This window comes from Molossus molossus, unplaced genomic scaffold (genome assembly GCF_014108415.1).
Source record: "Molossus molossus isolate mMolMol1 unplaced genomic scaffold, mMolMol1.p scaffold_m16_p_12, whole genome shotgun sequence".
NCBI lineage: Eukaryota > Metazoa > Chordata > Mammalia > Chiroptera > Molossidae > Molossus > Molossus molossus.
Window position 1 is genome coordinate 74017600 of NW_023425347.1, and position 12182 is coordinate 74029781.

Sequence of the window (12182 nt, forward strand, 5' to 3'; positions counted from 1 at the left end):
TGTGGACCCGTCTCAGAATAATGCCTCAAAATTCATAAAACAAAATATTTAAGATTACAAAGGAAACCAGTTATTTATATTGAAATACGGTTAGCAAAATATTAACTTTGTAACATAGAAATAGATGTGCCTTTAAAGTAACATGTTAAATAAAAAGATCTAGGGACAAGTCTAATACACTCATAAGTCTGAAGTAGTTGGTGAGTTTGAATACAAATTTGAGCTTCTGTGACGTTTGCCATTTGATATAAATGTTTTTGTGATTTTTTTAAATCCTCACCTGAGGCTATTTTTCCATTTATTTTCGTGCATAGTAGGAGAAAGAAAGGGAGGGTGGGAGGGGAGAGGGAGAGGGAGAGAGAAACATGGATGTGAGAGAGACACACTGACTGGTTGGTTGCCTTCTGCAACCCCGACCAGGGCCAGGGATGGAACCACAACCGAGGTATGTGCCCTTGACTGGAATTGAACCCACGACCCTTTGATCTGAGGGCTGATGCTCTGACCACTGAGCCAAACAGGCTAGGGCTGTTTCTGTGATTTTTATTGATAGCAAAGTCAGGTACTTTTAAGGCTACCGTTAATGATTTGGTGTCTACTTTCATAATGAAAGGAAATACTAAATTTCAGTTATACATTAGTGGAAATAAAGAATATATTTTCTCCATCCAAGTTCATTGACCTTTCAGTTCCTGAGAGAATGATGGCTCTGGTGAGGCCATTTGAAACAACAGTTTTTGGGTAGAAAGTCAACACCCTTATAATTGCTTTTGTGTGGCAAACCACCAGTCTTCTTTACTGCTAAGTCTGCAGTTTTGCAGCTAGTACTCAATTACTTCATTTTGCTACTTCAGAAGCAATTGGTCTTTCTTCAACCACGCAAGGCTTTAAATTATAGGACTCTTAGCCTAAATTGCAGACCATAGGTAGGGAGTACCTTACTTGGCAAATCTGCATTTTATTCATCTCTGCTTGCAACTCTAATTGAAGTTTATTTCTCTGTTAGGACTTTAAGTGGCAAGAAGGAGCCAACACATGCCAACATTCTAGATTTTCCCTTACACTTCTCTTGTTGTAGCCTCACTTGGCATGTGGTTTGCTTGCCAACTTCTGTAGATGACAGTTTGACCAAATTTTTTCATGACTGTTTAGTAAGTGTCTTCAGTTTTCCAACCTGTGATATCAGAAGTTTTAATGTTTGCCTCATCAACTCTTTTAAGAGAGTGTCTTTATATTAGGTTCTATTGTATCACTCGTGTCCCAAATCTAGTGTTTGTTAGGAATTGCATTTATCCACCTGTAGAGATTTATAGTAGCTCCACATATAAAAGGTCTGGAAGGCAGGCAGTTCAGGGCTAGGATGATGGTTTCGTAACTGCTTCAGGGATAAAGATTCCTTCTCTCTGCTTCCATAGCTTCCACATCCTCCATGTGTGGCTTCCATTCTCAAAGCCAAGATAACTGCTGGAGCAACAGCTATTGTGTCCACATTCCACAGAGCAGGAAGGGCAAAAGGTACAGTGTCATTTAGAATAAAATTGGGGTTGTGTTCCTAAGGAAGAGGTAAAAACACATATTGGGTGTTTTAAAAACAGATTAGGCAATTAGTGGTCTCTACCACAGACCTTACTTCTGGTTGCCTTGAGTGCTGAGATGCTGTAATAAAAGTAATATTATATATATATATCTCCCCTGAGATACATGTGACCAGAATTCCTGCTGTGGTAATTACAAGGGTTTCCTTTGAGTTCTCCTTTGCTCAATTTCTCACATGCTGCCAAGTCTTAAGATGAAATGCCAAGTGCCTGGAATTGAGTGGGAGGATTCAGGAATATCTAGGTCAATAACATCATTACTCTCATTATTCTTATTTCTTTTATTTTCCTTGATGCCTTCCTCTTAACTCCATCTAGGGAGCTAATCATATTTTTACCCATTTCTGCACTTGGGAAAACTTTCTTAATAAGTAATAAGCTTTGGCTACTCCTTGGGAGTCAGGGAAGTTGCAGGGGAGGCCAAGCAATGTGCTAAATCAGCTAAAAATTGTATTTGGGGTCATATCAGTGGCATTGTTTCATATAGTAGAATTAGAACCTTCTTCTCCCTGTGTCTTGACTTAATGTTGAGTTTTAACTTTAGATGCTCTTTACCTTTTCATTTTATGCAGAAAAGTAATCCTCATGGAGCTTCTTTTAAGCAGCAGATACCATCATAGATTTAAGAACTTCAGATATAAGTTCTCCATGTTTGCTTTCTCCCACAAGTAATGTTATCTCTTTATCTTTGCTTCCATCTTCCCGTTTTTCTCTGCTATTTAAGTAGAATTGTCTCCGCTCCTATGTAGTGCTATTTATCACTCTGTGCCCTGAGTCATACTTTTTTTCCAATTCATAAAGGATTTTGATCCTGTGCTTATCCTTATTTCATGCTAATGAGTTCTCCTATCTTTCACCTCTTTCTTTTTGCTTTTATGTGCATGGTGTCACTTGTTTGGGGAGGAGCATACCCACACATTAATTGGATAGTCACTGTTTTAATCATTGAACCACCATTTATTGACCCTTTACCGTCTATGTTACTAGGCATTGGGGAGGCAGAAAATAATAAGAAAGTATCTTCCCAGGAGCTCATGTTCTCATGGGAGAAAGATAGGTAAAGATAAATATAATTCTTTTTAAGTCCTGTGATAGAGGTATTTATATTTTACTATGGGAGCAGGATCTAGTTCAGTTTAGGAGATAGAAGATGGGAAGAGTGGATTGACCAGTTTTCTGGATGGGGAGATGTTTGGGCTGAGTTTTGAAGGAAAAACAGAAGCCAGCCAGGCAGAGTAAGAGGAAAATGGCATTTTAGAAAGGAAGAATCTTATTCCTCATCAAATGTTTTTTTAGATAATGTGTACCTGCTGTGGTGTTAGGTAGTACCTGAAGTACTAGTGTATATGGTCACTATCCTTAATGGGGAAGATGTGGGAAGGGGGAACGAAAGTAGAAAGCTTAAGCATATAATGCAATTATACATGTAAAACAGTATGGTAAATGCCAAATTGAGGTTATAGTGCTCTAGGAATTTAGAGAAGGATTAATAAAATCTAAGGTAATTGAAAATGAAGAGGTTAGACCACCCAATTTGGAATGTATAATAGGAGAAAGAGAACCATTGAAAGTTTTTGGACACAATGACATGAAAAACAGTGCTGACAGATTCTCTTGGAGTGTATGCGTGGACTCTGGAGATGACTAGTAGGGAGGAGGGGTGAGAAATCATTGTCCAGGAGGCTAGCTAGGAAGCTTTTGGAATGAGGTGAAGTAATGGGGACATTTCTTAACCAGATTTTCATAACCAGATTCTTCAGAACTCCCTATGCTCTTTTAAAATTTACTACCATCTGTTCTTTTATACAAATGGACTTCTGCATCCCCATTTCACTGAAAGGTTTCTTTCTAAAGTTACTGATCTAGCCAAATCTCATGATTGTTTTTTGTTCTCAGCACTTAACGGAGAACCACTGCAGCGACTACCTAAGCACCAACAGTGGAGGCATTTTTTTAACTTTTCTACCAAAAATATATAAAGTTTAATGAATTGCAAACAAAACAGAAGCCCTACTTTTTCAGAGTTTAAGTTAAGAGATTTTAGTGTACTTTGGATCTGTTCTAGTAGAACTGATGAAAATAAGCACAACAATGGAATAATTCTTACTCATGATATCTTAACTTTAAGTTTTAGCTGAACTTCCTTCTATACCGTTTTCTCTACCTCTTAAGGCTTCAGTCCATATTCTCTCCCTTTTCTGAACCATTATAACACAAAATGCTCAGACTTGTACTTTTATTTTTTATTTTTTAAGCTCTTGTGTTTGACCTTCCTGAATGGACTATGGGTTCCTGGAGGGCAGGAATTTTACCATAGTGTGTGTGTGTGTGTGTGTGTGTGTGTGTGTGTGTGTGTATAAAAAATCTTACTGTAGCATAACCCTGTACATGTGTAAATATAAATTCTTGTTAAATGTTATAACACGTATTAATTACCTGTTATATTGTATGTTTCATTATAATTGACTCATAAAGTCTCAATTAGTGGTGTTGGAGGAAGGAAACAAATTAAAGATGGTTCTCAATAGGGGACATCTGTAATATCAATTATATTCCAATTTGGAATGTACTTTTATATTAATTTTGAAAATGTATGTGACTGGCTGCTTTGGGAATTTGAACAAAATAAAGCTACTCAGTGGACACTTAATTGAGGCAAATAGGATGACAGCATGGTATAATAATAGCCAATGTTTATAGAATGACATGTGAATAATAACAGTAGTAACTACCCTGGCCAGTTCGGCTCAGCGGTTAGAGCGTTGGCCTGTGGACCAGAGAGTCCCAGGTTCGGTTCCCGCTAAGGGCATGTACCTCGGTTGTAGTTTGTCTTTGCCCGGGTTGGCGTCATGTGGGTGGCAGCTGGTCGATGTCTCTCTCTCACATCGATGTTTCTCTCTCACTCTTCCTCCCTCTCTCCCTCCTCTATCTGAAGATAAACGCAAAAAAATAAAAAATAAAAAAAAATTATAGCAGTAACTACTATTATCACCAGCACCACTAGTAGCTAACATTTACTATTTGCCATTCACTGTTTCGAGTGCTTTGTATCAGTGAGGTTATAATTATGCTCATTTTACAAATGAGATATGGTAGAAAAACTACTAGATTGGGCATCAGGGGATCTGGGCTGTTTTTAGTTGTACTGTTAACTACTATGTGAATTTGGGTAAGTCTTTAAACTTAAGTAGATCTTAGTTTTTCATTTTTAGATCAAAGGGATTCATTTCTAATCTCTAGGTTATTTTGCCCACTCTCTTGACATTCTGTGATCTCTAAATTATCTTGTCTTGCTGTTCCACAATTTCTTTTAACTTATTTTATGCTGGGAGCAAGCATTTCTGGCTGAGATGATAGAGCAGGTTGGGTTAAAAAAAATTTTTTTTTAGGTCTCTGCAGGTGCTGTATAGAGAAATTTAAAGTTTAGATTCCAGAGGCATGCATATAATAAAAATGAAGGCAATTTGCGAAAATGAGAAAGGCAAAACTGGATTTAAATATCTGAAAAACAGTACATAACAGTACTCTACTGACAGTGCAGATAGAATCCTCATGGTTGTTTCTTGATATATAATAGCTAGTGCTTAATCTGGTTTACTTTTATAGTGCGTTAGTATCCTCCCAAGGTACACCTAGAGTAACTAACACATATTAAATGTTTCTTCTGTACATATCAAAAAGTAATATGTGATTATTCTCAATGTAAGTACTTTTTTCATTTTATAGACGAGAAAGCTGGAGTTTAGAAATACTAATATTTTCACGGTCCCACAGTGAGTAGCTGGTTGAGTAACTGGTAGAAGCAGTACTTGAATTCTGGTCTGCCTGATTCAAGAGCCTGTGTTCTTTATCAATTCTGTATGTTTCCCAGAAATTCATATCCTAAGCATATACCCCAAGTTGCTTTTTATCTCCACCATTTGGGATGAGGGACCCATATGGGATTTTCTTAGCCACACATTTTTTTTTTCTTTTGACTGAGGTACTTTAAGTTTCTTATTTTGTTCTCTTTTTTTCTTTTTTTAAATATCATTTAGAAGCCTTTTACTCTTTTATACTTTATAGTCAGGTCACTATTCCTGCTTCTTTGATCCCAGGATAGAAAGGTTTGTACCTTCTGCTGAAAGTTAGCAATTCCATTGTGAAGTGCCATGCTTTGTTTCTGTATTTTTAATTCTTAGAAGAGCTTCCTCCCTTCTATAGAATGTGTTAACCTGGCAGAATTTGTTTTTCTTTTTTCTTTCTTTGGTTAGTAATGATCTGAATTTTTCAGCCTTGGAATGAAATACATTACAGAATCCAGATCATTGGATGTTTGCATTAAGCCTGTCCTCGAGCTTTTAGTGCTTCCATTCTTTCTTCTGTCCGTGTATGTGATTCAGTGTTTTATATCCAACGCTCTCAGATCTTTAGTTAGTTTTCTTAAACTTGTTCCTTTGAAAAGAAACTGCCTGATCCTGCCTATCCTCCTTTTCTCTTGTTCATCAGTGTACTTGAGTTTTCATTCTTTACTCTCAACTCCCCCAGCTAGTTTGTTTCCTTGATATTCCTGTCTACCCTTTACTCTTCTTAACCTTTTACCTGCTTGGCTCTACCTTATTTTCTCTGTGCAAATTCCAGTGTATATTTCTCAAGTACTTTTCTGATCTCTTGCCTCCACTTTTGGTATTCTTTTGTTTGTATGACTCCCCTAAAATTTGTGTAAAAGAAATACTAGAGCCCTGGCCGGTTTGGCTCAGCGGTTAGAGCGTCCGCCTGCGGTCCGGAGAGGCCTGGGTTCGGTTCCCGCTAAGGGCATGTACCTCGGTTGCAGTTTGCCCCCGGCCCTGGTTGGTCGTGCGGGTGGCAGCCACTCGATGTGTCCCTTTCACATCGATGTTTCCCTCTCTCTCTCTTCCTCTCTCTCCCTCCCACTCTGTCTGTACAAAAAATGGAAAAATGTCCTCGGATGAGGATTAAAAAAAAAAGAAATGCTAGATGTACAGTGTTACGTTTTTAATGAGCCCTTGGTGTTGGTGAGTAAAGGTCGTCATCAGAATTACTTTGTGTGTATGTATTGTACTGTATCTTAAACATTTTAAAACCAAATTTGCTATGTTTTAGAGAGGATTAAAATAAGAAAAAAGATTGGAAATGTTGATCTCTTAAATATTTGGTTTGGTCATTAACATACTCAATCTTTTTCCTCCAGATTTAACTCAGGCTTTCCCTCACTTTGGAACGCCTAGATTTGTGAATATTGGATATTTTGAGAAGCAGGGGTTCTTTCCTTGATACTGACTAAGGAGTCTATTTACCTTCAGGATGACATCTGAATTGGAGAGCAGCCTAACATCTATGGACTGGTTACCACAGCTCACCATGAGAGCAGCCATCCAAAAATCTGATGCTACACAAAATGCACATGGAACAGGAATTTCCAAGAAGAATGCACTTCTTGACCCAAATACAACCCTGGACCAGGAAGAAGTCCAACAGCACAAAGATGGGAAGCCTCCATACAGTTATGCCAGCCTCATTACATTTGCAATTAATAGCTCACCCAAAAAGAAAATGACACTAAGTGAGATTTACCAGTGGATTTGTGATAACTTCCCATATTATAGAGAGGCTGGCAGTGGTTGGAAGGTAAGGAGTTTCTTTAAATTACTATATTTATGCTGTAAGCAATGAAAATATTAGCTTCGATTGAAGATAAAGCTCTGTGGAGATTTATATTTATGATTGAAGGTGAAATTCTAACTACTAGTCATTTTTAGGGTGTCAAAGGAAATTAAGTGTTTTTAATTAGGTGAATAACTTTTTGGTAGAATATTGGTTTGTTAGAGCTTTATTATATGACTGACCCAGCATAAAGTAAGAACAGAGGTAATGTAGTGTTCATTGGAAAACAACACCTACATTTCAGGTAAGTTGGTAATGTGCCTATGGTAACAAAAAAAAACAATGTAGTATTGCAATTAGTGCTGTTTTTATTATCCAAGATTTGTCAGAAGCTTTCTATTTTGAAAGAATTTTAGCTTTATAGAGAAGTTACATAATTGTTACAAAGGGATCTGGATTTCCTTCATCCTCTTTCTCTATACTAACATCTTATACCACTATAATACAGTGATCAAAATTAGAAATGTTGGTACATTACTTTTGACTGAAAGAGTACTGTTAACTACTAAATAAAATACAGACTTTATTCAGATTTCATTAGTTTTTCCACTAATGTCCTTTTATGTTCCAGGATCCAATCCAGAATCCCACATTGCATTTAGTTGTTATGTCTCGTTTGTCTTCTCTAATCTGTAACGATTCACCAATCTTTTCTTGTCTTTATGACTACGACACTTTTGAAGAGTACTTATCAGGTACTTTGGAGAATGATCCTCAGTTTGGAAATGTCTGATGTTTTCTCATGATTAGAGTGAGATAATGTATGTTTTGAGAGAATAATGCAGAGGTGATGTGCCCTTTTCTGTATATCTTATCAGGGGGTACTTGATGTCACCGTGTCTTATTAACCTTGGTTCTTTGGTTAATGTGGTATGTGCCAGTTTCTCCACTATAAAATTACTACTTGTCATTCTGTAAATTTTAAAATGTTTTGGGGAGATATTTTGAGGGTATTCAAGTACTCTGTTTCTTCTTAAACCTTTGCTCATTAATTTTAGCATTTATTGGTGATCATAACAATAGCAGTTTTTACTGTTTTCTAGTGGTGATTTTTTCTTTTTTCTTCATTCCTTATACATTTATTAATTGGATTCTAAGACTATCCCTTCTTCTCATTTTGTTTATTCAATCACTTATTTCTGTGTTTGTTTTTTGTTTTTGGTACGTGCCCCTAGTGGGAACCGAACCTGGGACTCTGGTCCGCAGGCCGATGCTCCTAACTGTCCACTTATTTCTAATACTATGCACTGATAGATATTTTATTCGTTGTGCTGTCGTCGTTTGTTGCTCAAATTGTTACAGTTTTGGCCATTAGTAGCTCTTATAGTTTGGCTCCTGTGCCCTTTTGACATGACCCCATTTTTGTGTTGGTTTAGCACCTTTTAACTTTCTGGCATCACAAGATGTTCCAGGCCCATCTTATACCTTCCCTTCTGCAGCCCTAGAATCAACTACTACTTTTTAAGAATCTCAAATTCCTTACCTAGGCTTTTTGATGTTCCATCAAATTAGTTTATGTCATACAACAAAAAATTAAACTTTCCTTTGTATCTGCACATGTTATGTTTACATTCTTATATAAGAATTAGCCAGTTGTGTGCTTGGGGGTGTGAGTGTGCGTACGTGTGCACGTGCACATGGAAGAAGGGGTTTATAGAGCTTTACGTCTGCCATCAGATGATAGTTGTGTTTCTCTTACGCCTTCCTATCTCAACAGCGTTGTCCTTTTTATTTGACTATATTTATTAAAGACATTTACTGATGTATTGTGCACCAATGATGTGCTGTGCACCATGCCAGAAAATCAGTTATTTTAAGGGAAGGGATTTTTTTATATCTCTTACTTTATTCCATGCCCTAGCACAGTGCTTCCATTTAGTAAGCCTCAGTAAATGGGGTTTGAATGAAAGCCTTAATTCTGGTCCCAGACTTTTTCCCAAGCTTTATTTTTTCACTAGTTCCCTCTTAATGTATTCTGCCTTCTTCTGTCTATTCCAGCTTTCTAACTGTCCCTGGAAATAAATACTTTAATTTCTTTCTTTTGTTTTTCTCTTATTTGTCCTTAGACTTTCTCTCTTTGGGCCCTTTTTCAGTTGGCATTATCCTGTTTATTCTTTCAGCGCAGATGTTACCTTTCTTCTCTCTATATAATGATCTCTTTTGTATTTCAGTATGCTTTATTGATAATATTATTGTAGAACTTAACAGAGTTTGTTCAGAGATCTTGTTTAATTAGTTTTGGTTTTTGTACTCATACTCAATGATAGCTGGTCTTATTACTTTCCATGTGCCAGACACTATATACTAAAGTACCTTGTATCGTTGTCTGCTTAAGCCACACAACAGTCTTTTGAAGCAAGACTGTCCAAATTTTAAAGGTAAGGAAACTGAGGCTTAGAGAAGTAACGTTCCAGAGTTTCTCAACTAGAGAATGGAGAGACAAGATTTGGTGCTATACATGGTAGATTTGGAATTTCAAAGCTCAATTTTTAAAATATTTATTTATTTTTCAGTAACAGTGACACAATATTATATTAGTTTTAGATGTACAACACAGTGATTAGACATTTATATACCTTATGAAGTGATCACCCAATACATCTAGTACCCATCTGACACCATACATAGTTGTTACAATATTATTGACTTTATTCCTCATGTCAAAGCTCATTTCTTAACCATTACATAGGTCCCATAATTTTTCAAACACTATATAAATATTTATTGAATTTGATTTTCCAAGATAAACGCTTAACTAACTCAGTATAATCATTAACAGTATACTTTGAATAAAAGTCTGCTCTAACAATATTTCAGTGGAGGAAATATATAATAAAATTTGACCCATAAATCAAAAAACATCATTCTAGCCCTGGCCGGTTTGGCTCAGCGGTTAAAGCATTGGCCTGCGGTCCAGAGAGACTAGGTTCGGTTCCCGCTAAGGGCACATACCTCGGTTGCAGTTTGTCCCCGGCCCTGGATGAGTCGTGTGGGTGGCAGCCACTCGATGTGTCCCTTTCACGTTGATGTTTCTCTCTCTCTCTCCCTCCCACTCTATCTGAACAAAAAATGAAAACGTCCTCTGGTGAGGATAAAAAAACAAAAACAACATCATTCTAAGCAAGTAGTAGTGATCCATCTAAGCTGTGTTTTTTGGCTTTACCACTAGGCACTAATATTCAGAAGACTTCTTTTGTCAAGATTTGGGTTGAGGAAAGGCTAGGAGATTTTGATAAACCTGTTTGGGAGTATAAATACTTTGAACTTTTTCACACATTCCCCCAACCCCCCTCCCATCTGGCAACCAACAAAATGTTCTCTGTATCTATGAGAATGTTTCTGTTCTGCCTGTTCATTTTGTTTGTAGATTCAATTGTCGATAGATATGTATTCATTGCCATTTTGTTTGTTCATATATTTTATCTTTTTCTTCAAAAAGACCCTTCAACATTTCATATAACGGTTTGGTGGTGATGAACTCCTTTAACTTTTTCTTGTCTGGGAAACTCTTTATATGGCCATTGATTCTAAATGACAGCTTTGCAGGATAGAGTAATCTTGGTTGTAGGTCCTTGCTTTTCATCACTCTGAATATTTCTTTTCACTCCCTTCTGGCCTGCAAAATTTCTTTTGCGAAATCAGCTGACAGCCTTATGGGAACTCCCTTGTAGGTAACTAACTGCTTTTCTCTTGCTGCTTTTAAGATTCTCTCTTTATCTTGAACCTTTTGCATTTTGATGATGTGTCTTGGTGTGGGCCTCTTGGGGTTCATCTTGTTTGGGACTCTCTGTGCTTCTTGGACTTGTATGTCTGTTTCCTTCACCAAGTTAGGAAAGTTTTCTGCCATTATTGTTTCAAACAGGTTTTCAATTTCTTGTTCTGTCTCTTCTCCTTCTGGCACCCCCAAGATGCGCATGTTGGCATGCTTGAAGATGTCCCAGAGGCTCCTTACACTCTCCTCATTTTTTTGGATTCTTTTTCTTTTTGCTGTTCTGATTGGGTTTTTTTTGCTCCCTTATATCCCAAATCAATGGTTTGCTTCTTGGATTTACATACTCTACTATTGAATCTGTGTAAATTATTCTTTATTTTAGTTAATGCCTCCTTCATTTCTGACTGTGCCTCCATCATTTCTGACTGGTCCTTTTTTATGCTCTTGAGGCCCTCACTAGGTTCACTGAGGTTCTTACTTAAGTTCATTGAGCATCCTTATAAGCAGTATTTTGAACTCAGTATCTGTTAGGTTGCTTATCTCTATTTCACTTAGTTCTTTTCTTGGGGTTTTGTTCTGTTCTTTCATTTGGGACCTGTTTCTTTGTCTCCTCATTTTGGCTGCCTCCCTGGGTTTGTTTCTGTGTATTACATAACGAGAGGTATGGGGCTATCTGAGACCAGATGCTGATTGAAAGAATTTAGGAAAAACGTGAAGCAGGATCCAAGACAGGTCAATCCTATGGTTAAGCAACTGGCAACAGCTTGGGTGGGCCTGAAAGTTGGGTGGGGCGGGGCCTCAGGGAATTACCAGTGTGGGCCAGGTTGCTGGAGTCCCAGATATGCCTGCTGTCTGCCGCCCCAGGGAAGGGTTCAACAAAGGAACAATGGCCTCTGATGTGCTGTCTGTCCAGGAGAAAGCTGCCTCTCCAGCCCTCCAAACATATTCCCTGTATATCTCTGGTGCCTTTCAAGCTGCCTCCCCCACGCTGGAGCCTGGAGGGAGCAAGTTCGATAGATAAGTTCGTGTGGGGCCCTTTACGAATAGCTGCCTGGGGCTCCAGACGCCTCAGCCTTCCTGAGCCTCAGTTCCCTCTAGTTTATCCAGCCAGAAGTTATGGGGACTTCTCTTCCTGGCACTGGAACTCTGAGCGGGGCATCAGGTGTGGGACGGGACCCCTCAGTCCTCAGGGAGGACCTTCCCAGCCGAGG

General features: G+C 37.9%; 1 protein-coding gene across 5 annotated transcripts in view; it reads left to right on the forward strand.

The window, feature by feature from the left end:
* The window catches only part of FOXJ3 (forkhead box J3), a 127579-nt gene that overhangs the window by 42446 nt on the left and 72951 nt on the right, over positions 1-12182 (forward strand). For 2 of the 5 annotated variants that reach the window (XM_036255773.1, XM_036255769.1), the window contains exons 2-3: positions 1416-1515; positions 6899-7223. In XM_036255773.1, coding sequence (XP_036111666.1) covers positions 1430-1515; positions 6899-7223 — 411 coding nt within the window. In that variant the 5' untranslated portion in view covers positions 1416-1429. Of the gene's footprint in view, positions 1-1415; positions 1516-6786; positions 7224-12182 lie in introns of all 5 variants that reach the window. The other 3 variants (XM_036255774.1, XM_036255771.1, XM_036255772.1) reach the window with 2 other exon arrangements.